We start from the raw sequence: 25,949 nt of genomic DNA on the forward strand, positions 1-25,949 counted from the left end.
TAATATTAGAAAGTTTGGTATTTTCAGGAATCTTTCAGATTTTCTAGCCAATTTCTGATTGAGCAACTTCATCTTAATTGTGTGCATTTATTACCACTACTCCAAAGCATAGCCTGCTGAAGGTGGGAGCAGGGGGAGCTTCCTCACCCTAACAAGGAGGTGGCTGGTGCTCTTCAGCCAGTTTGGACTGATGAGAAAATACTTTTTTTTTCTGTTCTTCCCCTTCCAGGGTTTCATCTATATAACAAGCTGCCTTCTGTTGTTCCCGAAAGCTGTTTATTGATATTTGTAGGACTCATCATGGGAGGAATCATCTATGGCCTGAATGACAAATCACCACCTGTAATGGACAGTGACATCTTTTTCCTCTACCTGCTGCCACCCATCGTTCTTGATGCGGGGTACTTCATGCCCAGCCGTCCCTTTTTCGAGAACATCGGTACTATCCTCCTCTACGCGGTTGTGGGGACAATATGGAACGTGTTTGGGATCGGGTTTTCCCTGTATGGGATCTGCCAGGTGAAAGCCTTTCGCCTGCAAGACGTGTCGTTGCTCCACAACCTCCTGTTTGGCAGCCTGATCGCCGCCGTGGATCCTGTGGCAGTGCTAGCGGTCTTTGAAGAGATACACGTCAATGAAAAGCTGCACATTTTGGTCTTTGGCGAGTCGCTCCTGAATGACGCAGTGACAGTGGTAAGGGCTAGCCTTTATTTTGAGTATTTAATGTTCTGGGGAAGGATGCTCTAGTGCTGAGAGTCTCCCTGCAGGGGGAAAAGGCATCAAAAGGCTCTTGTAGCAGAAGGCTCTTGGTCCACTTCTCTGGTCTGAGATCCTGAGAAGCTGTCAGGTGAACACTGCTTCTACTGTATGTCTGGAGACAGAAGTGCACGTGAGTGCCACAGCACTACCTGGTAGGAGCCCGAGCTGCAGAGAAGGATGCTGACCCTGCACTGGCAGAAATTCCAGCAGTGTATTTTAATGTCATTGCTACATATGGCCATGTCTGGTGAATATCTTGTTAATGGCTGTTTTTCCCCTTTCATTTTTCATCCAGGTGCTCTACAAGCTATTTCGATCTTTCTGTGAAATGCCAACCATCAAAACTGTGGATATTTTTGCTGGAGTTGGAAAATTTTTTGTGGTTGGGCTAGGAGGAGTTTTAGTAGGTCTTATTTTTGGGATGACTGCTGCCTTTACCACACGATTCACCAAGGATATCCGTGTCATTGAGCCGCTCTTTGTCTTCCTGTACAGCTATCTTTCCTACCTCACTGCTGAAATGTTTCACCTCTCGGGGATAGTGGCGTAAGTATGTCCCAGCATCTGATCTGTCCAGGAAAGCTTTTTGGCTACACTTACTGAAAAGTATCAGAAAAAGGTTTAACATAAATTTGCTTAGTTGGAAATCTGTGTATGGCAGCAAAGTGCGAGTACAAAAGCCTGTGGAAGAGCTGAGAGGCATAACCCCATGTCACGCATTACATAATTACACATCAATGGTAATAGCTGCAAGTCACAAGCAATCCAGATGCCTGCTGCAGGGCAAGCTTCAGACAGCTGATCAGTTTGTGCAAATTATTGAGGAATGGTTATTTGAGCTCCGTGTTTTTCATTTGGAAACCCTGAACGTTCAAGCAGTGAGATGTCTAGTGGGTTTGGCAGAGCCAGAAGAGGCTTTCTTGGTGTATTTTGTTATTTTCCATGCGTGGCCCAGTCAAAACTAACATTTGAAGAACTGCAAGGAGTATTTAATCAAATTCTCATAAAGGTTTGGTCTGAGTTTACAGCACATCTGTTCTAGAATGCTCCTCCTGATCTGCATGCCCTACCTATCAGCTAGTGATGGCCCCAAAGGTGTGCTGAGGCAGACCTTACGGTGACAGAGCAAAGTGAGTGGTGGGGTGTGAGTTGTGTAGCCCCTATGGAGCTGAAGCCTGGAAATATTCCTACTGTTTGGGAGTGGAATCCTTCAGTTTTAAGAGAGGTAACTGAGCTTTGGGCTTACTTCATGCTTTTCACTTGCAGAGCAGGTGCTGAGAAAAAAAATAGAGATAATAATCCTAATGGTCTAAGCAGAGATAGATGAACAGAGTGAGTGATTCAGTCCTCCTGGTTTCTGTAGGCTGATACCTGTTACATTTGGTTCTCCTGCCTAAACTAAGTCAGCCGGTGCTGAGGATCACAACCAACTATTTCATATTTCCCTAAATACTGTAAAGTGCACTTAGGCTGCATTGATAGCTACAGTGTAAACAACTGTAAATCTGATAATAATGAAGATAAAAAGAAAATTAAAAAATGAAATCAGGTACCAGCTAGACAATAGAGTATCTGGGAGATCTATTTTAAAACTAATGATACTGTTTCAGATAGAAACCATTCCTATATCTTGCAGATTTTGTTTCCTCGAATGGTTAATAGGAGCAATATTCTAGCATTGCTGAAAACAATTCTAGCTCTGGGAATAGGTAAGAGAAAGTCTATTTATAGGAGCATGAGACAGAACAGTGAAATAAATATGCTGCATAATCATCATGCAGCAGAAAACATTTAATCCTAATGGTGTCATCTTCTATCAATCACAATCTACTGTACCCATTATGGAACCCATTTTCTATTCTTTTGAATAATGCATTGTTTCTAAAGCAAAACAATTGCAAAGGCAGGTGATTCCTGCTCTGCTGGCCTTATAATTGCCAAATTATAAATGCCTCTTTTATATATCTTGATTTCAAACAATTCGTTCATTTGTGACCAGGGAATACTGCATTTGGCACTTTGTTTCTTCGAAAAATAACTTGATTGCCAAAACAATCAATTCTACATAGTCCAAAAAAAATTATCTGTGAATGCAACCCAGTCTGGTAAACAGTTCTGCAAATGTTTTTTAGTTTTGGTTTCTTTTTTTCTTTTTTTTCGCTTGCCCTAGTGGCAGTGCACTTTGAAGTTGATGGAACAGGTCAAGCTTATTCCTTGTCTGTGAATCCGGTGTGAACACGTATCCTTTTCCCAAAAAGTGTTCCCAAACCATGGCTCTGGAAGTCACTTGCCCATAAATGCTCTTTGGATTTCTTAGTTCCTAGCTGGAACTATTTTATCCACTACTTATTGAGGCAGATACAGAAGCAGCATAATTTATTATTTTCTTTTTAGTCTGTGGTTCAATCCCTGTTACTTTTTCTGGTTCAATGCTTTATGCAAAGTGGGTCAATCTAAAAAGGATAAAGCGAAAAAAAGACCAATTTCAGAATATTTTTAAGTATTGGCACATTTTCTTAGAAGGTGAAAGATGTGAACTCAACACTAGATGAAAAAGGGATTTGAATCTTGGTCTCATGCTGCTGGATAAAACAGGATCTCTTTCCCCAGTAAGAGTATCGTGGCTTTTCTGACTGACCTTTCATATCCTGTGCCTTTGCTACAAGTCCTCTTGCTGAAGTCCAGTTTTAATTTCAGACAGACCCAATTGTTTCTTTCTCCTTCAAAAAAGTATGGGCTTTTTCGTGGCAATGAAGAATACCAGTAACAATTATTTTTAAGTGAAAGAAATAAAAACGTGTGTGCATCTTGGGTTTTCTTTTATTTGAATGCAAAGCCCAGTAATCAGTAGCTCACAGTGAGTGAAAGTGCTTCTTCATTTGAAAAAGTGTTTTTCTTTCTTCTAATTTATTATTTGTTGTTCCAGCCAAATATCTGATAAGTATTTTCCCATAATAGAGTTGCTGATTTTCTTCGTGCTTTAAGCAGAGCAGAAATAAATATAGTTGTTGTCAATTCCTTTGTCTTGGTCCAACAATAGATGCCAAGTTATGGCAGTGAAGATGTGCTGGTGACTGATGAGCCAGAAGGAAAGCACCCCTTACTCTGCTTTTGTTAGCAACAGTGCAGATTAGGAGCAGCAGTGCAGTGGACCAGTGTCTCCCTGAAATAAATATATAGCTGGGGAGGAGAGAATTGGGGTCTTTGGTTTCACACAGGCTGTAAAACCACAACCACAGCACAGTCAGCTCTGCCCATTTGCAAACTCTCCTGTTTTTTTGGTCCACATGGCAACTCTGGTTTTTTTCCATCAACGCTCAAATAATGCAAAGAATCTCCTTTGTGAAATTCTGGCGTTAAATGTGATGTTTTCACTGCAAAGCAGTACTTGCATGGCTGTTTTCTGAATAGTTCTTAGCTGAGAGGATACGTTACAGATAATGTGCTGTGGAGGCCACCACCAATCTTAACACCTGCTTGCATATATATGGGTCGCTTACCTGTCCTGATCACAGCTGGTGTTTAATGTCAGTCTGCCAGATCCAGGTGCGCTTCTGCAAGCTGAGGATCTACTTTTCCGTGGGCTTGTCTGCGTGTGATATAATGTAAAGGGAGTTACCGTGATGTCCCCTGTGAAAGGAATTTTTAATGCAATAAAACTCCATGTGGATGGCCTTACCAAATAAGAATGGAAATCAGATCTCAGAAACATAAAGCCGTTTTGCTATTGCTGGTACAATATTTAGAACAAAATATTTCTGTGCCGGTTAAAATATAAAAAATGGAGCTTCAAATCTTTGAGCCCTCAATTGTTTTGACCTTCTAAGACTGCTGGCCTGAAAATGTATTGATTTGAAAAGCTGATGAATTAGGCTAACCACATGTACCCTGTAACTTGAAGAACCAATTATCCATGAAAAATTGCAAGGCAGAAGTTTTAATTGGTGCTGCACACTTCTGAAGTGACCTTGGATATGCAATACCTGAGGAGGTCAGATGTTCCGACTACAGCTGCAGCTTCTCTTGGCTCATTGTGCAGTCTTATGAGTGTGCTTAAGCATTTTATTGTCTCCAGGTTGCATGGAGTCAGTGGCTTCCTAGCTGTGCCCAAATAACATACACTGCAAGTCCAGTCAGGCTTAGAAATACACAGTGTGAGGTACATCATACGCTGGAGTTTCTCCAACTTTGGTCCCTTGGGTGAAAGAGTACAACATTTGGGCTGCTCTTAAACTACACCAATTCTGAGTCCTACAAGAATCTTCTGTAGTGACCAGATAGCAGCCAAACTCACAGGAGTTCTATTTACACATTTCTCATGCTGAGAAACAAGTCTCCTATTCCCTCAAATGTCTTTTTCTTATCTGAGCAAAATAGGTAATGTGGGCTCCTAAGCATGAAACTCTTCACCCCAGATAGTTAGAGTTTGGCAAAGTTAAAGAACTGAAAACAGTGTATTGTGATGGGAAGAGTTGGGTATTGCTCCGTGTGTGTGATAAATGCAATAGATGGTGAGTTGTTTATCTGTTAAAGAACAGATTCAGACAGTCTGGTCAACCTACATAGTATCTTATTTTCCTGTTGGTCCTCCTGATATTATTGGACTGATGTAGGAAGTGAATCACTACCCAGTGAGACGTCTGCAAACATCTAAGACTTGATGAAGCTTATTTTTTTAGAAATGACAATGTGTCTATTTTGTATGCTTAAGTAGAAAAAATAGTTGTCTCGTTTTCATTTTCTCAGTATCATTGCTTGTGCCATGGGCATGAAACGTTACGTGGAAGCCAACATCTCTCTAAAGTCTCACACCACAGTCAAATACTTCATGAAGATGTGGAGCAGTGTTAGTGATACCCTCATCTTCATCTTTCTTGGAGTTTCCACCATTGGAGAAAATCATGAGTGGAACTGGCCGTACATTTGCTTCACTGTCATTTTCTGTCTCATTTGGAGAGCACTAGGTATGGTGAAATGATAGATTTTATTTTTTTATATATATTATTATTTATGGGAGTGAAAAATGTGATTCCATTAAATGTGAGAATGCTTCTGCCCCCACCATCATCCTTTCCTGCTCGCTCTGTATGTGTGGTTATCCCCGATGTGAAAGCCAGGACTGAAGTGGGACACCCCAGCCAATGTTTCCCTCCTCCTCCATCACTTGCTCAATAGCAAGTCTTGCATTTTACTGCAATTTCCTAATGTTTCCTATGTTTTATTACAATTAAGTGGTCTTCTTGTAAATTATTTGCTCAAACAAAAAGTTCTGAGTGAGTTTTACTTTTTTAGTTCAAAAATTCTTCATTGCACACTGAAAATCCTCTGGCTCTCTAAATACAGCTCTTCTGATTGCATTCTCAAATTATGCAGCACATTATTACAGAAGGACTCAGTGTTGCAGGCAGGAAAGAAAACCCTCTTTCCATTCAAAATCCCCCTTGAATTAAATAAGAACACACAAACCAGGGCTCAATCAACTCGCACATCTGATGCTGAATAGGGTGTCCCTTTTCTGCAGCACCTTGCTGGAGAGCCATAGGTGTGCCAGGAGGAGGTGAGCTGGGCAGAGTGGTGCACGAAGCCAGGCTGGGGACCCGCTGCTGTGGAGGTGGTGGTGGAGATTAGTCCCAGACCCTCTCAGGCCCATCCAGCAGCTCTGGGCGTGCTCGAGGCACTGATCCAGAAATGGGAGGCACCCATGGAGTTTGCTTGCAGGAATTGGGGACTTCTGGGTTGACAGTGCTGGGGTTAGCACGTAAACTGTAGTCTAGTCCTTTACTGGACCCTCCCACTGCTCTTAAATGAGAAATGATTCTGCTGAAGCCTGGGGACTGCAATTGCTTTGATATAAGAGAGAGAATCGAAAAAGCAAAATACACTGATTGCATGACAGCACTAGTACTCTACTGTTATTCAAGCACTAGGGAGACTTCCTTCTGCTCTTTTCCAAGGTATATCTCCAGAAGAAAATATTTTCTTCTCAACATGATTGATTGTATGTCATCTCTTGGAGCAAATGGGCCTTCAATTAGTTTAAGGAATGCTAATAATAATTTATGAGGAAGGATTAAATTAAGACAAAGGCCAGGGTATCAGTGCAAGTAAACTTTGTTCCTTTAAATCGTCAGCACTGCCTGAGCTTTACAGTAACTGCAGATGTGATCTGAGGTATTCCTTATTTTTATATATTTGTTTATTTTTAAGTTACAAAAAATGTTGAAACCGAAGGCACCAGCTCCACAGTGCTCCAGAGATGTGGAAGGTGTTGTAAGGTTCACTTAATTGAGTTCCCTTTTCCTTCTTTTTTGTTTTCTTCAAACTGGTCTGATGTGCAATCAAAGTTCAGATATTTTTAGTTGTAGGTGTGTGAAAAGATGTTTGATATGTACATTACAAATGCACTATTTTTGAAGTTTTTTTCTTTTACAGACACCCTTTAGAAAAGCAATAGTGATGTGGATCCAGCTAATTCCTAGCAAAAGTCAATGACAATCTGTGTCATCAGTTTTCAAAATGGCCATTAATCTTCAGGAAATAAGATATTTATCATGTCTGTTGGTATTAAGATCACAGGTTACTGGTTTGAGGCCTGACTTTTTGTACCTTTCAGCATCTGTGTATGTATTTGCAAATTAATATAAATTACATCAATTGCAGTGCCACCTTATGTAGCCTTAAATTCATACAGGATAAATCTTTGAATGAAAGATTTATGAAGAAACAACATTAACATAGGCAGGATATAGCTACTTATCCAAGCTACTGCTTGGAAACTTTTGGAAATTGGAGGGTAACTTGCGGCTAAATTGTTGTTGATGGTTTGCTTTGAGAGCATTTATAATCCAAGCAGTTCAATCATTCATTATCACCAACTAGAATAAACCAATTAATATTTCAATTCAATTCTTAGAATCTGGCTCCATATCATTATACAAATAAAGTTTCAGCTGGCACATGACCATAGAATTGCCCTAAAAACTTTAATTAACTACCATCAAAATGAATATACTAACGCATCCTGTGTTGCGAGTAGTTACTGTTCGTTCAGTATTTAGCTTTGCTTAACACTGAGTCACCAGGTAAATGGTGTGTTCTGGGGATCCGCGGTCATGGGAGTGGGATGATACTGAAATTTCCCTGCAGAGTTCACAGTCCTTCTGAAGGAAACTCTGGTTTCCCAGCTGGACTGTGATAAGCACAAGACTGAGTTAAAAAACAAGATGATTTGCTACAAGATGAGCTATCTAAAATTTTATAGTTGTACCAAGCCCCCAAAACTGTGGTCAATCAATGGCATATGTAATCTCCCAAATCAGAAATGTGTTGGGGATTATTTTTTTTCTGGACAAATCAAATGCAAACCTGTTGGATCAGGCTGGAAGAAAAGCCCTTCTCCAATGGTATATTGGGAATATACCACCTTGGGCCCTGGCCAGTTCCTCGTGATTGGTGTTTACCAGTTCAGTGATGTTTTACTGTAAAACATATCATAAGATTATGAGTTTTATCCAATTTCTCTTTTTGTTTGATGTGCTCCCATCTTCTTTCCTGCTTTTCAGGGGTTCTTGTGCTGACTTTCTTTGTGAACAGATTTCACGTGAACACCATCACCGGCAAAGACCAATTCATTATAGCGTATGGGGGTCTCCGAGGAGCAATTTGTTTCTCTTTGGTTTTCTTGCTTCCTGACTTTCACAGAAAGAAGCTCTTCATTGCAGCAACAACTGTTGTCATCCTCTTCACCGTGTTCATACAGGTAAAAACAATCCCGGTGTTACCAGCAGACGTAAAGAATGAGCATGATTTTTTTTTCCCAGACAAATAACCAGTACTAAACCATTAGATGGATACCAGGATTTACCGGTCAGTAAAACTTTCCCTTCTTAAAGCCATTAGGTATATAAAAATTAAAATTATTACTGAAAGGGGCAGATTGTGTGAGAATGTGTCACACATTCATGAGGCTGACTAGCAGTTGTTGACTTGCAACATGTGCTGTAGCATTTTCCATGATAACTTGTCCATCTTTGATTTGGTCCATGATTATTGGGGTAGTAGTGGTGAAACTTGGGAAGAATGATGCTGGCATAGGTTTTCTCTCTGAAGCAGTGCTTTTACACTTTTTTTATGAGGTCAAAGGCAATACGAATCAGTCTACAAATAGTTTGCTGTTTGAGCAAGGTAAGAACCACTTGTTACTGTAGGCCTTGTCATGAAATGAAATGCTACCTGAGCCATGCAGCGACCAAGTTCAGTTTTCCTGAACCCAAAGGATCAGGAAGATACTGGGAATACTCCAACCTCTGAACATGGGCAGCAAGAATTTTAAAAGAGGTTTATGGTTTGGTCTTCTCAGTTTTGGTAGTTCACAAGTAGGACAATGAGAAGGGACCTAATTTTGAAGGAGTGGCTTTTTAACATTTCTGAGAATGAGTTCCACTTCACTGGGGCATCCAGCAGCTGAAGCAAAAACAGTCATTAGTTTTTTATCAAAATATTGTGTATATATGTCTGAGATGTTTTCACATTCATGCAGAAAAGCAGCTGCAGTTATTAACTCTTCCACTGGAAAAAAAATATTTGTGTGTGTTACTTGTTATAAAAGCAAGGGAAATCAGAAGCAAATAAAAGAAGTCATATCACATTTGATTTATTTGCCTCTAATTTTTCTTTTATAACTGATCCCTAAGTCCTGTTGCTTCCTGCTTTCTCTTTCCGCCCTAGCAGTTCTTGGGTTGTTTTCTACCCAGCAGTGAATCTTCTGTGAGTGAGTGCAAGCTGCCCACATCATGGGGTGGCTGTGGACACGTTACCTCCCCACTGCCAGGGTAGGAGAGAGAGGTGGACCCTCACAGCACTGGTTGCTCTGAGATATTTGGTTTATTGTTTAATGCACAAATGTGCTTTTTTTTTTTTTTTTTTTTTCTTTCTTTTTAAGGACTGGTTTCTGCTGTGGGTGTTTTTGCAAAGCCCAATCCTATAGAAAGGTTGAAGGAGCATCTGCAGCTTGGTCTGCTCTTGGGGAGCGTATGGGAGGTGCCGCATCTGACCCCTGCCTGCAGTTGTATAGCAGGCAAGGGCCCGGGCTGCTCAGCCTGCAGCTGGGGCAGGGGCAGAACTTGCTGCTGGTATTGCTCTCCTTACTAATATGCTTTTATTTTTCACGGATTCTTAATTAGCACTCCTCCAGGTGTATGATGGAGAAAAGTTTTCTCTCCCTTAGGCACAGGCTGAGGTTGTAAGGAGTTAACTGTTCTTCAGGGCGCAGTGAAGCCCTGCTCGGGAGGAGCGGCAGCTCTCGGCATTGCTGTGACATCTAGTGGTAAAAGCATTCCTGCAGCCTTCTGTGGGATGAAGCTTTTGTATGCGTCTCCCTGCTCTTCTCTGCCCAGCAGCAAGTCTGTAAGGGCGAGACTCCTTTCGGAGTTTCTCTGAAATGCGCCTTTTCGTTCAGCTGGCAGAGGCTGTCGCGTTTGAAGGAGGATGTGGTGGAAAAACTGGGGTCGTGTGGTCCTGAAGTGAGCAAGGTTGATGTGTACTTGGTGTGCTGTCTACCAAAAAGTTATGAGTGTGTCTCCATAGGGCTGAAGAGAGTGGGGTGGGGGTCTAGGAATGATGCTGTGCAGAAAAGCTCTCTGGGAGCCCCTGTGCTCAAGCACGTGAGGTTCATGCAGAGCTGCTGACCTAGGGCTGCCCTCCTCCTGCCCTCAAATGAAGAGAGCAGAGCAGCTCCTGGGGCTTTGGGAGATGGTGGGTCATGGTGAGAGCTGCCCCATGGCTGAGCATCATCCCAAGAGAGCAAATTCCTTCCTCTTGGCCTCCCTGAACACCTCAGGTGTGGGTCTTGGGCAGTGCGGAGGGTTAGGGTTGTCTGTACTTCCCCACATCCACCTAATCCACACCATGAGCTGAAAAACTGGTCAACAAGTCTGACGTGCTGATGGGCTTGGAGCCGAGTCCTGCAGGGCAGCTGGTCCAGGCATAGATTTCAGACTGAAAGGAGAGAGCAGGGGCCAGGGGTGAGGGGAGCATAGTTAGGTGGAGGTTGACAAGTTTTAAGATGTAAATGTGGGTCAGAAATTGAAAAGATACGGTCACTAGGCACGTCCGCTCATGCAGAGACGCTCTTGAGTCTCAGACAAAGGTTGTTCTAAGGCAGCAGCTCCATTCTGCTTAGGCTTCGGAAAGTCCTTCCCAGGACTGGGAAAAGGGCTTTTGTGTAACCTCAAAGCTCAACTGGTGATGTCATCTCCATGCTAAAGGGTGAGAGTTAAACAGGGTCCCCCATGGGTACGTGTCGGCAGGACGACCCCTTGACCTTCAGCCATTCAGAGAGAACACAGCATCTATAAAGACAGACTTTGCTCAGGCTCCAGATACCTGCAGTATTGTGTAGCTGAGGCCACCACAAGAACCTGGGGGTGGCGGGGCTGGGAAATAAACTTGCTTAAAAGCTGAACCAGAAAAATATTGCTGTAGCAATAAATAGATAAATCGAACATAGGTAAATAGGTAAATTTAACATAGGTAATATAGGTAAATATATGTAATGTAGGCAAATATAACAGAAGCAGGTTTGAAGATGAACCTTCAGAAAGCTGGGTTTGCAGATGAGTCCTACAGCTTCTGAAGTCCGTGGCACTGCTGCCAGCCACATCGATGCATGCAGAGTTGAAGAATGAATATCTTCAATATCCCAGCATCTTTCATGGTGCGTGTCACTTTGCGTGGGAAAGACAAGTGAAAGATTGGCTACAAAACAACTTTTGTGGCTAGTGGATTTTTTTTGTTGTTGTTATTTTGTGCACCAATTTTTTTTATATTCTCAGTGAAATCAGTACAGTCTTGGCAGGGAGTGTCTGCATTAAGACAGGACAGAAACTACAGGAGAGATGATTTGGGCCCTTTTAAGATGGTGAAGGCCAGCAAGGCATCTTGTCGGAGCACAAACCCTCTTCATTTTCTTGGAAATCCTGACCAAGCTGTCTGAAAAGCCTCGTGCTACACAGACTAATGACCAATGTGGAAGCTATTGGGCTTGTCCTTACATGGGTCTATCAGTGCATTACACAACCCAGGAAACTCATCTATTTTGGCCTAAGCCAGTTGTATAAGGCCCTTCCCACAACAAGCCTGGTTAATAATTTTGAGAAGGTTGACTGAGGAATTGTCAGGCCCTCATTGTGTCCAAGCAGGCCTGGATATGTGCTACATAGACCAGGAATTCCTCCAAGGAGCTGTGGGCTTGTCTGGAATGTCACAAAAGGCTCTCATTGTTCTGCCTTTCAGTGCATTTTAAAAATTAAATACCATGTTCTCCATTTGAAGTTCACTCTCTCAGCCTATTGGCCTCTGACCTCTTCCATGAAGTTGTTAGCAAATATAATTGTGAAGAGTTTGTTTGTTTGTTTGCTGCCTACACTGACCCATTAGCTACTGGTTCGCTGGCAGTAGAACTTTGTGAGCCATGATAGAGCTGTCAGCATCTTCAGATGAGTTATCTCTGGTGGGTGGAGGAGCATCACAGGAGACCTACCGGTGTGTTGTGAAATGACATGTGGCCTGACAATGACAAGTGGGATTCTCATAATGCTCTCAAGGTCAGGAAGGGCCAAAGGAATTCAGGTGTTTCTAAATTTGGGAGTGCTGCTCTCAAAACTCCAAAATGTCACTTTAAAATGAAAGCAAATGCAGCTGATATCCAGTGAAGGCAAGAGACCAAATTGCATAGTCTCCACTTACTTTTTGTAATATCTGTTATTCCTAAATTTGTGAGTTTTATGTTATTTACTCTGAATAGCTATGCATTTTTTTATTGCTATTAGCTATTAAAATGACACATTAATTGTTTCTGCAATTAAAAATGTGTTCAACTCTCCTCCGTGCCAGCAATTGTGACATTCAGAAGTCATAAACATCAACTACTCCATCATTTTTGCCGTAAACATGTCCTAGGAAAGTAATTTCATACTGAAGCCAGACTAAGAAACACACCACAGCAGCATTTTAGAAGTTCTCTCATGAGGCTTAAAGGACATTAAAACTCTTCCCTTAACCCTTCCCACCAGGTGGATACTTTGATTAGTAAACTTAGCCACTGGCTAGCCATTCGAGATCGTTGGAGTAATGATCTGTGACACATAAATACTCAAAAAGTTAGCAGACAAATGCTGGTGGAGGCTGCATGCTGTGAAGTCTCAAGGACTATCATAGTTTCAGGCATTTGGACTTTGAACGTTTCCAGCCCCTTTCCATCTGCTAGGCTACAAGCAACACCAAACCACAGGCTTGACCTTGAAGTTATTGGTTGAATTTTTGTGGTCTTTGAGATGCCAGATAAGAAGAGCGGAGCGTTTCTCCTCTCTGCCTGTATGTGAGCTCCTGTTGACACTAAGAACACTTGATGTGAAGAAAGGCTGGTTTTTGTGTTTGTGGTTATACTGCAGGGAATGACCATCCGTCCTCTCGTTGACTTGTTGGCTGTCAAGAGGAAAAGAGAGAGTGCTCCCACAGTGGGCGAGCAGATCCATATTCGGGTAAGTGATGCATCCATCAACACACAGCCAGAGCTTTTCAATATGCTTTGCTGATAGCAATATCATCCTTCTGAAATGTGGTGTGCCTCCAGGGACTACAGGTCTGCAATTTTACCCAAATCCTCTGCAGGTCAGTCCCTTTCCAGGTTTGAAGTCCTATGTGGCTTCCTAACCATGGGTTGTTATTTGCATTAGAATAGCAGCCACTGACTCAGTCAAGCTGATGTTGTATTAGGTGGTGCACAAACATGACAGAAAAAGATAATCACTCACCCAAAAGTTTATACTTGAACCTAACTCTAACTTTTCTACTTCTCTGGAAGGAGCGAAAGAAGGAAATTAAGACTTGGTTGCTTTCAGGGTTGGGATGTTCCATGCGTTCACAAGTCACATCACCACCATCAGTTTAAATATTCTTGCGAAAAAATGTAGAAAAGGGAGGGTAAGGTTAATACTATATTGGAAGGAACCACTGAAGTGCCCCCTCTCTGGAAGTGGTCAGTGTTAGGTTGGATGGGGCTTTTGAGCAGCCTGGTCTAGTGAAAGATGTCCCTGCCCATGGCAGGGGTGTTGGAACTAGATGATCTTTAAGGTCCCTTCCAACTTGAACCATTCTGTGATTCTAAGTCCATAACCCAAACGTGCAAGTTAGTTCACCTTGCTCTCACCATCCAAATGTTGGTGTTCATAGTTATAGAGGACTTCTTCAGAGAGCGGGTCAGCTCCATGAGAAGGCAGGGTATTCTGCACACCTAGCGGAGGCTTTGCATTTGCATCTGCGTCCAATGTAAAATTATGTTTCTGAATCTAATAGTTTATGCCCAGTCACATTTCTGTGGATATGGCTCCTTCAGACATATTCTTGTTGTCTTTTTGGGTAGGTAGAAATAAAGAGATTAGGTCTGAGGACATTTATAAGAACTGTTTGGCATCCTCACAATTAGATTGTATTACAGGGCTTTGTCTGAGGTTAACAGAACAGTTCAATAGGCTGAAGAGTCTTTTCCTGTCATGAACAGAGAATACTTTCTTCTTTTGTTAGTGTGTGAATAGTAAATCATCTCTGGAAATGTGTTTATTAGGAAATGTGAGCTGAAAATGGCCATGTACCAATTAAGTTAAGTAGGGAAGGTAACAATGCAGATAGTTGGAAATTAGGGATGCAGAAGCCAGAAGCAACTTTCTTCCTCAAATTTATTTCTCCGTCCAGATAATCAGGGCATTCTTTCTCTCAAGAGCGATAGTCAGTGGCAGGGGGGTCATTTCTCAGTCCTCAGACCATACAGCTGCTAATAGCAATGTGAGGACTCTAAACCTGTACCAGGCTGCAGGGCTGAGTGAACCGCTCTGAAACTTTTCTGTCTCTGACCCCACAAAAAATAATTTTTATTTTTTAAAATTAGAGCTGGAGGAAGCTCCAGGGATACCAGTACCTGAGTGTAGGGGAGCATTGACCCACAGTAGAGCAGACCCCTCTCCCAGTTTAGAGATGCTAGTAGGAGGGAAAACAATTAACAAAATTACAGAGATTTAACTTCCAGGTGGAAAAATCAACCTGCCTGGTATTTTTAATATCATTTTAAACAATAATAATGTTTTTGTATAAGGCATGATATGGCCAATGATTAAATTTAGTGTGTCTGGGGAAAGGCAGTATTTCTTATTCAAGTCAAAGCATCATTTGTATGTTATCTACATCTGTATCCTGAAGATACCGATCTCCTGAGACAAATTGTCCTCAAAAACCTGAGTATGAGCATTTCCTGCTCATCAATGCCCAATATGCAGGATGTGCAAGCCATCAGCCATCCTGTAGATATCATAAAAAGCAGATCCATGTCCCTCAGCAATTGTTCTTTGCTTGCACAGACCTGAAGGCAAGCAGCCAAACCACTTATTGTACTCCAGAACCGAGGGATACACATGGATGACTGGATGGGGAATTACCCTGACATCCCCTCTTCTTGTTTACTGGCGCTGTGTAGCAAGCTGAAAGCATCTCCTGTTTTGTCTCCTGGCTTTTGATGTTTGCTGACTGAGTTCATCACGTATGCAATACATGCAACTGGTGTATAGCAAAATCCTCTCTTCTGTTTAGTTCTTGGATCATTTGCTGGCTGGCATTGAAGATATATCTGGACACTGGGGACAGTATTACTGGAAAGACAAGTAAGGATTTGCTGAAATACAACTGTGTACATGTGTAGAAAAAATGAGGCTGATTTCTATTCCCTAACTTTCCACTGTGGGCAGCTGAGCCCTGTTCATCCTGTGGCACAACCCAGGTGACACAGGGGCAGCTTTTCCTTGTCCAAGATGAGACCAGGTTCTCAGGGCGCGTCCCTGCTTACAGGTCACATATTGTACTTCACCCTATAAAGACTCCTTTCTCCTCTCCTATTGTGTTTGTCTCTTCTTGTCCAAAGAAATCTGCTGGGAATGAGAGCTGTGCCAGCACAACACACAGGTTGTGTGGCTTCAGCCTGTCCCTGCCTGCAGCGGCACTGGCTGTGCCCTCCTGCTTGTCCGGCCACGCAGGGGCTGAGGACCCCAACCCAGTGTGTGCACAATTAACAGTACAAATATGAGCTTGCAGCATTTGGATACAACTGCTTGTTGTGGACTGACAAATTATAGAGGATCTCTATAGATTTCTCTAGCAAAGTGCTCCATTTTCATTAAGAAAAATTAAGTAGATTGTACACATGAGCGTTTGTTTTTTAAAAAAATACAAATAACATATAATATACTAATAGCAATCTACCAGGTTTAATTCCTTGGCTGTGCAGACACAGATGTAGCTAACTTCATGGTAAGGGCTGATTAATGCAGCTGGCAGGGATTTTCTTAGGAATGCTGGTGCTTGGAAGTGCCACTAGAGGGTATGGGAATCGCTACTGCTGAGGAATGTTCCGGCTCCTGGCAATCAGGTTTGTGAGCAGCTAACAATAGCCAAACTTGAGTGTCAGTATTTGACACTGGCTAAACCTTTCCCAAAAGTTTGGCTGCATTTGGGCAGAAAGCGAGAGGAAATGGCTCAAGAGCGCATCCGGAAGCGTTTAAATCTGTTGCATCCCTTGGGGCTACTGCATGTACTTGTAGCGCTTATAGTAAAGTTCATGATAAATCTGGCCCTTTGGGGAGTTTTTATTTTATTTGGCAAAGTTTTAATATCTTAGCTCATATACTGTAGTGCAAAAATAATTTGGAACCAGCCTCTGGGACCATTGGTTTCTGGAAAGAAGGTGATGGAGTATAATAGAATATGGGGCAGTCATGGACTATGAACCTGCTGGCTTGCTTAGGTCCATTTAGGAGCTGGGGAGTCGTGGGAGGAGGCTAAGAATGTCTTGGTTTCATTCTCAAACAGATTAGAATATTTCAACAGCAAATACCTGCAGAAGATCCTGCTTCGAGAATACGATCAGCCAAAGTCGAGTATTGTGCTTCTTTATGAAAAGCTGGAGCGGAAACATGCCATTGAGCTGGCAGAAGCTGGGCAGCTGGGTCATGCCCCGTCCCACCCATCCTTGCTGTAAGTGCTCCCCTGCAATCATCCCCTTTCCATCACTCCTCACAACCCTCCAACCGGAGGGAGCAGTTATGAAAAGGTTTTGCAAACTTTGCTGCTTCCTCTGCTCTTCGCTGCTGGGCTATCCTGTGGGAAGGACCAACATAACTTGGACAAATGCAAAATAAACACTATTTAAAGATTAGTAGGTGGGATTAAAAATGATCAGGTGGATGAGCCATCTGCTGGCGTTGATGAACACAGTTTCTGATCTTGTACGTTGAGGGTCATCTGTATCCTCCCCCCAAGTGACACAGAATGGTGTCACAGAAACTCTGAGGAAGCGGCTCTTGCACTGTTTTTTGATGGCTTTGCACTATTACATGTACTAAAGAAACCAAGGAGAATGAGCATTGGCTGAGCAGCAGGGTCAAATATTTGCATGTCAGAATGGTCATTTCATCTCTCACAGATGGTTCTGCTCTGCCACAACTCCCCACTGCTCTTTTATCTACCAGGGAGCACATGGGTGTCGCAGGTTGATGCAAATACTGAATGTCCCTTCTGCAGTGAGCTCCTTCTGCAAGGATTAGCTGTTGGTCATGTCCACTGGTGATGGGCTCCAAAAGGGCTGCTGTGAACACTGGGCTTTGGGGATGTACTGGTTGCACTGCTGTGCACCTTCCAAAATAAGGTGTTCTGGTTTTCTTTGCAGCAACAATGACAAGACTGTCATAACGGACAAAACATTGGAGGAACTGAATTCGGGTGTCCTGGAAAATATACAGGAAATATTGGCAAGGAACCTGTACCGAATAAGGAGAACGGTATAACTCGTCCCTCAATCTGTATTTTAAATGCCCCATAACAAAAGTTATCTCAGTTTTCCTAACAGCCTGAGCAGATGTTATGAATATTTACATAATTACTAATGATATCTCTTTGTGAGCAGAGAATAGTTGGCTGTGTGAAGCCAGATCCAGTTTCCAAGTCAGTGGCACATTTCTGTTTGCAGCATGACAGCTTTTGAAAGGTTCACCCAGTCAGCCTATAATTTCATGAAGTATTTTAGGCATCAGTACCCAGAACCAGAAAGGAGAAAGGAGGAGCACATGGATCTTTAGGCATCAGGTTAGCAGATCCAGCAGTTGCAACAACTCCTGGGGTTATCCTCATGTTGCATTTTTTCCCATAGAAGAGAGCACAGTCAGTGAGCTGCGAGTGAGAACTAATCTGCAGAGGTTTTAAAACCACTTGGCAGTTTTACCATGAAACTGGTACAACTGGTAAATAGCATAGAAAACACTGTTTACAGAATAACTCATGAATAATCTGTCTGAGGTTTTACACAGCACCTAGGACTGTGCATTGTAATTGCTGTTCACATGGTGATACATGGAGCCTTATCCCTAAAATCCACCTAAGCCTTTGTTTTATGGATTATGCATGAAATACTGAGTCCTTGGGGAAGCGGCTGGTGTGGGGAGCTCGGCACAGAGGGATCAACTACCCCTTGCTGAGCTGAGAGGAGCAACTAGGTAAGGCTGGGGGGAAACCTATAGGACTGGTGAATGGGATGAAGATGAAGGCATACCTCTTGTTTACACTTACTCCTGCCTAAATCCAGTCACTCTCCTTGTAATGACAGAATTATCCCAACTCCTGATGTTAGTGGGAAGTTTAATTTTGGTTGGTTTATGGCTTTTGAAGCAGGGTTTGTGGTTCCTGTTGATTGCATGATTTATATGTGAAGCTGGGACTGATATAAAATGTTGGAGGGCTGGCAGAGGCACTGAGGCTGAAGACACCTTGAACAAAGTAGTTGCACTAGGTTGGTGTGTCACCTGAACCAACAGAGATGCATCTCAGTCTTGTCATTCTGTGATTGCTTGGGCAATTTTGCATAAAGGAGCAGAATTTGGAGTCCCATCTTCCTTCTTTGGCTTTTTCCCTCCATCCCCACCTCTCATACTTGGGTGGACCAGTTTATCCCCATAACCAGGCAGGATGGTTATGGGGAGTGAAGGACCCTGGGAGATGCAGGCACTGGTGAAGGGATGCTGCCGCGGAGAGAGGGACGATCCCATCTCCAACAGTGGTCTTTCTGGTGCCATGTGCAGGGGCCAGCATACAACAGGCACACCCTTCCTGGAGAGACCGAGCCCGTGGAGCATGCCAAGGAGATCCTGATCCTCCGGCACAAAAGCCTGCGGATGGAAGTGAGTGGAGGCGACATGGCCAGCTCCAGCAAGGAGGTAAGAAGGAGCAGGGAAGGCTTGGACCTGCAGAGACCATGCACAGGCTGCTTTCTGTGTGCAGGTATAACAGACACTAGGAATAGTGCAGTTTATTGCTAGTGGTATTTCCTTTCAAAGACAAATCCTGCTGCCTTAAAAAAAACACCAGAGTGTCTCTCAATCCTAAATTGCATTCCAGTGAGTAGAAAATACTGAGGGAAAAATCATCCCAAGTCCTGACAAACAAACGAGCCGTCTTGGGTGCAGCACTGTTCAGTGCTTTGTGAACACAGGCTTCCAGCCATGCTAGGAAAGTTATTTACTGAGCAAATGTTATTAATTTGGTTTCAGCCTGTAGATTCAGAGGTCTGTTTTTCCTGTGTTTTCTTTTCTGGGAGATTTCTTCGAAGGCGGGAATTTGGTTCACCCATTGTCAGCGGTCCAGATGGACTGTAAATATTTGAAACTATTCGGTGTTTTTTTTCCCCCCTACTCTTTTGAAAGGACAGAACCATTATTGTGAGCTTTCTTATTTATTCTGGAAGTGAGTTTTTTTGTTTTTAATAGCAGCTACAGTTCTGGGCAGACTTGAAGAAAGTAAAACAGAGGGAAGTGTTGCATACCAGACTCCAGAGAGAATGGCTTTCAACCCAAATTTACTGCTGGCACAGGTCCACATTGGTTCATATTCTGAATTAGAGGTGAAACAAGGTAAAAACAATGTCTGTGGCTGGTGAAGACTTTTGCTGACTTCTTTGGAAAACAGGGAGAGAAGCTGAGCCAACATTTCCCCGTGGAAAGATGAAATGGGCCAGGAATGGTGCACAAGCAGCGGGCTTGGTCTTTTCAGTTCCTCCCATCCTCTGTAACTCTTGCACTAGAGGAGAAGCATTTAACCTCCACCGTATTTTGCTCCCAAACCCCCAGGTCAGCAGCAGGAATTGTTGAGCCATTCCTAAATTTCACCCACTTCTCCAAATCTTAGGTTTTGATGGCTTGAGCTAGAGTACTGCCCAAGTGCAAACTGTGGTCTCTGATCTGGGCAGCAAGGCTCCATCACTAAGGAGAACAGAATGATCTTTTAGAAAGAAATAATTTATCTTTATTTAGATAACACAACACAAGGACTCGGGACTGCCGCAAGCTTTCTACCACTCTGATTTCTTTGTTCAAATGCCAGTCATTGAAGAGCTCACTGAGAACGGCAGTAACACACCAAATGCTGCTGCTTCCCAGCCCTCCATTCACAGAAAGGTGTTCCGGCTCTTGCAAACAACTTAAAAGATTTAATTTGATCATTTACATGCTGATTGGTACTTACAATTCAAAATAGATAGGCAAGAACATGGCATGTTCCTGTAGAACATTTGGTATAATTAAACTTCAAAAGAACAACATCAAACTAGGGCTGATTTTGAGTACAACGTTACATACTTTAAGGACATTTGATTGTTAACCCTTGCGTTCCTGCTCTCCTCTGCTGCTCCCATTAGGTACTGCAGTGCATTTGGTAGGAAATTCAGCTCCTTTGGGAAGACTGGTTCTCCTGTTACTTTGCGTGCTTACAGTTGGCCTCTCAGAGGACAGAATATTTGGGGGGGAATTGCAGTTAAAATTTGCTCTGTCTTTATACTGACTCATGGATGGTGGTGAGCACTCCTATGGATTTTGCAAAATGCCAATTTGGTGCTGAATGCTACTGTCTCATAGGAGTAATTTCTTGGTGCTAATTACACCTCTTCACAGCAGCTAACTTTGCTTTGTGCCAGTCTAAGTGAAGTAGAGGTAAATACTGAGAGCTGATTCCAGTGACATCTGTAAGGATGACTCTAAGCCCAAGATGTCACCCTCTGCACCCAAAGGAAAAGTCAGGCGTGTTTTGTGTGATCAGTAGCTTATCTACTAATGTTTTAGAATAGCTGCCTCATTTTACTGTGGATAAAAATAAGGTGATACAAAAGTGATGGGAGATATTAACACAAGGTAGGAGGGCGGGTGAACGCTGTTACTTCACGCTGTAGGAGGACAGATTGCAGAATTTGTCAGCAGAAAGAAGGAACACAGTGCTAAGAAGTAGATTTCAGTCGATTAAAAGCAGCTCAATATTTCAAATTTTTGGGAATAAATTAAGCCACTCAGATTTAGTTTCATGCCAAGTTGACAAGCAAATGGCATTTTCCTGTTTAAAACAGAGATGAATGAAAAATATAGCTAGTTAGTGTTTGAGGTTTTCCTGATTGTCATATGCTCCATCTTTTGTAGTCCCAAAGGGAAGGGTTTGGCCTTCCAGGCTTTGAGTCAGCAAGAACTATATGCTCTCATGCCACACGTTTTTCCTATTCTGCATTTCACCACAAGATGGAAGCATTACAACTGTGTTTGCAAACCTAACTGGAAATCAAGGGACTGTGAAATGAACTTCAAGCAAAGGGCCACTGAAAACCCTCTGGTGCTGGTGAAACGCCTCATGTTTTCTATTGCTGGTCTATTTGAAAAAATCTTTGTTGATACATTCAATCAGTTAGGTGTTATCAGCTGAGTGAATGATTTAAAAAATCCCTTTGGTTCAGTAGAAACATTGCGTTTTCCGCTTGCTGGATGTCTTTATATTTTTCTTTTTTAGTGAAGTTGGTTAGTTCTTTGCTATGAAAATATGAAATTGTTGTAGCTCAGTTATATTAATTGCATAAATTATTAGGTGCTGGTTGGTCTTTTACCACTGTATCAGTGGCCACAAAATAAGGTATATATGGTTTCTATAGGTTTGTGGTTCCACCAGGCTGGGGAGGAGCCAAGAGTGAAGTCCTTCTCACCTGATGGACAATCCATCTCCTTCCACAGTCAGTACAGAGAAACCGGTGCCCTCTCCAGGACAGGCACTGGTCCATGGCCAACACCTGGCTTCAGCCAGGTCGAATTGCCTCTTCTCTCTAACCTGGGTGGCTTTAGGAGCCTTGGGGCTCTGCTGCACTTTGGGTGTCTACCTTTGCTTTTACAGTACTGCTGCGTTAGAAGCCCCTGCAAAGGATGGGTTGCAGAGTGAACAGGGAAGGTAGAGAAAATAAGTAAGAAAAGAACAATCCTCATCCCTCCTAAGCCAACGGCACAGGTTAAATGATTTACACCAGGCAGAAAAACCTTGGCAGGACTACGAGGTGACTTCAGATCTGAATCATAGCCCAGAGGATTAACTCCAAGACTGTCTATTTCCAGCAGAAAGTTCGCCTTCCTCCGCCTAAAGACAAAATTCCTTCCGAAGGCTGCTGCTTCCTGGAGCTGTGCATCACACTGGCTCTGAAGGCTGTCTGGATTTTGGGCTTGCCTTATTTTAGGCAAGGATCCAACACAGAGTACTCTGGCAGGGCGGTTTCTGAGACCCAGGATAGCTTTTATTTACCACTGAGCACCCAGAAAATCCTTGCACCTGTAGCCAGGCAACTTCGTCCTCTTTTCTTCTGCCAAAACACAAGTACGCTCCCCCAGAAGGAGCTTATTTGGAGCTGCCTGTAAGCCATGTGCGTAAATGACATATTGCCTTTGGTAATTATGTCGGAGCCCTTTCATGGAGCATGCTCTGAGAATCGTTAAATGCCCCTGGGAATGGCTTTCCAGGGAGCTGTGCACTGCTGCTGGAACTGGGAAGGCATTGTTATTAAAATGGTCAAAAAAAAGTGCGAACAAGGGATGGAGGGCATCGGTCCTCGTTAGGGGAGGGAGGAGAATGAACCTAAACAAAACAGAAAACCAGTCTGGGAGGTGTCCAGAGTTATTTTGGCAGTCTGGGCTTCTGGACCGAGGTGCCAAATCACAGCTGCGTAAGAGACTTATTCCCACTTTACAGAAGCACTGAACAATGCAGGCAGCATTGTGCTACCTGATTTATATTATTTATTTTTTTTCCTGAAGGGTGGAGATTAGCACTGGAGTGAAAGGACAGGGAGCTCATTAGTGCGAGCTCGTTACCTGCCTCCTTGGCCAGCAGCCAAGATGGGGAGCAGCCAAGGTGAGAAATGTCCCTGTCCTGGGGATGGACATCGCCTCCCACACTTGCCTGCCACATCCTCCCCGCCCCAGGGCTGCTCCTTCCCATCCTATCTGCTGAATCACTCCTGGAGATCTCAGACCTATTCCACCAACTTGAAACAAATCAGTGTCTGTAAATATTTCCTGCCATCTATTTGGTCTACTTTTAGCAATAGTTCTTTTTGTTTTTCTTGGCAAAAGTAAAACAAATGGAAACGGAGTCCTTGGGGATTGCAAATGGCTTGTTTATGAAGCAGGAGTGTCATTAACAGACTTGCTAGCAATCTTCATAAATGCATTAAAGTACTTTTCTTCCTTAATCACAGAAGGATGACTCCAATTCAGCGCACGGTGACTCCAGCATGCAGCCCAAGCTGTACCGCTCCTTCACTGGTAAGCTGGGGAGCTGGTGGGTGCTGGTGGTAATTTCCTACCTCCCCTGCTCGCCCTGCCCCGTCACCATGGGGTGGTCAATCAGGTGACAAGGGAGGATGGGCTGAGGTCCATGGCATCTCTGTTGCAGAGCTGGGACTTGGGAGACAGCCAAGGCAAAGCCTTCTGCCCTCCCTACCTCACTGCAGGCAGCAGCAGGAAGACCTGGGTTGTATGTTGCAGACAGGGCAGCAGGGGCATTACTCCATCGTGGGGGACAAAGTGGGACTCCTTAGATGAGCATCATTAGCAAGCCAGCAGGGCCGAGAGCCTTCCCAGCCCCAGTGCTCCACCTCAGCCCCACCTGAGACAAGATTCGGCCTGTGCTGGGATGCACAGCTGGCTGTGAAGGTGCTCCAGGCAGCTCCCCAGGGGCAGGCAGAGTGTTGTAAACCACAGTAGTGAGACATGTGTCCCAGCCCAGGTGTTTGACCTCCTTATTACCTGTGTGCTGCAAGGGGGTGCGTGATTTTAGACAGAGTTCTCGTCTCCCATGTCCAGCCAGGCGAGCGTTTGAAACTGGTACCATTCTTCTTATTCCACCAGCTGCTAAGATGTTTGACAGTAATTGCAGATCATTCTGCCTATGGTGGAGCTAGTGGATTAACTAAAACCTTATAAAAATGAATGATACTTTGAAACATGAAGTTCATGCCCAAATGCTTTCCAAAAATTAAGATCTATTTTTTTTTGTTGCTAAGTATTACTAAAATGCATTTTGAGTGCCCCATTAGCAGCACTATTTTGAGTATCTGTTACAGAAAGATCAGTGGCTCAAGACCTCATGTTTTTTTTAAGTCAAACCTCAGTTTTTTGGTATCTGAAAGCTTAGTTTTCACACTTAAGAAAAGTGGTTTAACATCAGTGAAGCCTCACACACCATTGAAACTGTAAAATGCATCTTTCAAAATACAGAGGACAAAGTCCTTTTAGACTCTGAACCACGAGATGTTCAGTGGGAAACTGAGCACTGAATTTTTACAATATTTGGCACAACATGTTTTAGCACAATCACGTCTGTAAAAGTGATGATTGAAAAGATTCAGTGTTTGTTCATCATGGAAGTAATGTTGCCTCCAAGTATGGGCTGAGTTACAATAATGGGCTGGGTCTAACATTAACATACAGAATATTTTTTCATTACATATGTACTGGAAAAATATTTAAGCAGCAAGAAAGTATCATTGTTTTCTTTCGATCTTTTTGTGTACTATTGCTAATGTTTTCTTCCTTTGTAATTTTCTTTAAACAATTAACTAAAAACTTGCTAAATAAAGAGCCACAGAATAGCTGGCACTTCATCTGCACAAAGGTACAGGTTTGCAAAAGTAGATGGAAGAAACACAATTGTGTGGCATTCGTGTGTTCATAATATGGACATCTGCCAGGGATGTAGCTATTTTATTCCACAGTTTATTATAAATGTTTAAACTATGTTCTCCCTGAAGAAAAACATGAGTATAAGCAGAGCAAAGTCATAAAAAGCAGTGTTTCTGGGGGGTGGAGGTTGCCCCAGGGAAAATGTGAGCACCACAGCCCCCCACATACCCTGGCGACAGGGATGAAGGAGGCTGTAACCCTTCCATTGTGATTGCAGAAAACAATCACTTGATGTGGCCACGTGGAATTTTAGGTGCTCTGGCAGGACACTTGCATCTTGAAAAGATGTTTTAGGGTAGTAACTGATAAGAATTGTTGTTCTGCAAAGTTGCTGGTGGGGATTGACAAAAGTATTATTATATTGATCCAGATATGTAAAATATTTCAAAGTACAAAATAGGGTTTAAATTCCTTCCCACCACACCCCCAAACCACTGATCTTTGTATTCTATTTTATAATTAAAAAGTGCTCCTTGCATTGAAATAGCTTATCCCTGATGAGCAAATGGCCACCTCGGTACTCTTGGTATTTCTTCGTTCCTCTTGACCCACAAAGGAGAACATTTCTCATACGAGTTGGTGTTTTTCTCTTCCTGCAGTGGGAAATGCAGAAAACGTTCGGGAGGTGAAACAGAACCGGTCGAAGTCGGTGTGTGTCATCCCACCGTGGCAGCCCAGTGCTGGGCTTCTCACCACCTGGGGTGAGAAGAAAGAAATTAAGAAAGAGCTGACTTTGAAGACAAAAAGCACAAGTGATGCTGCTGACTTCCCATGAGGGATCTGACTCTGCTTCATGGATGGCTACTATACATGTAGATAATGTAAATAAGATACATATTGAAAAGGACAGCATGGACAGGGCAAAATATCCTGAGTGGTTTGCATCGAAATGTGCTCGTACTGCACAACACTGGGTTTTTAATGGGAACCAAGGGAAAAGATGCACGGCTGGGCACTAGCAATGCAGGGTAATGTCTAAGAGAATTTCTGAGGAATGTCGAGGAAAAATTAGTCCGTTCAGCCTGGGAAAGTTGCTGAAAATGTCTGCAACTGCAAGAAAGGATGTTT

The 25,949-nt window shown here is 43.0% G+C and overlaps 1 protein-coding gene across 1 annotated transcript; it reads left to right on the forward strand.

Annotated features, from left to right (window-relative positions):
* Window positions 1-300: 300 nt before the first annotated feature.
* Window positions 301-25,656, forward strand: LOC141464445 (sodium/hydrogen exchanger 2-like). Its single transcript, XM_074147363.1, has 11 exons — window positions 301-693; window positions 1,055-1,305; window positions 5,506-5,723; window positions 8,322-8,518; window positions 13,209-13,298; window positions 15,397-15,467; window positions 16,669-16,833; window positions 17,525-17,636; window positions 18,930-19,064; window positions 23,396-23,462; window positions 25,481-25,656. The coding sequence occupies exons 1-11, from the start codon at window positions 301-303 to the stop codon at window positions 25,654-25,656; spliced, it is 1,875 nt and encodes a 624-aa protein (XP_074003464.1).
* The last annotated feature ends 293 nt before the right edge of the window (window positions 25,657-25,949 follow it).

Source organism: Numenius arquata, chromosome 5 (assembly GCF_964106895.1).
Source record: "Numenius arquata chromosome 5, bNumArq3.hap1.1, whole genome shotgun sequence".
NCBI lineage: Eukaryota > Metazoa > Chordata > Aves > Charadriiformes > Scolopacidae > Numenius > Numenius arquata.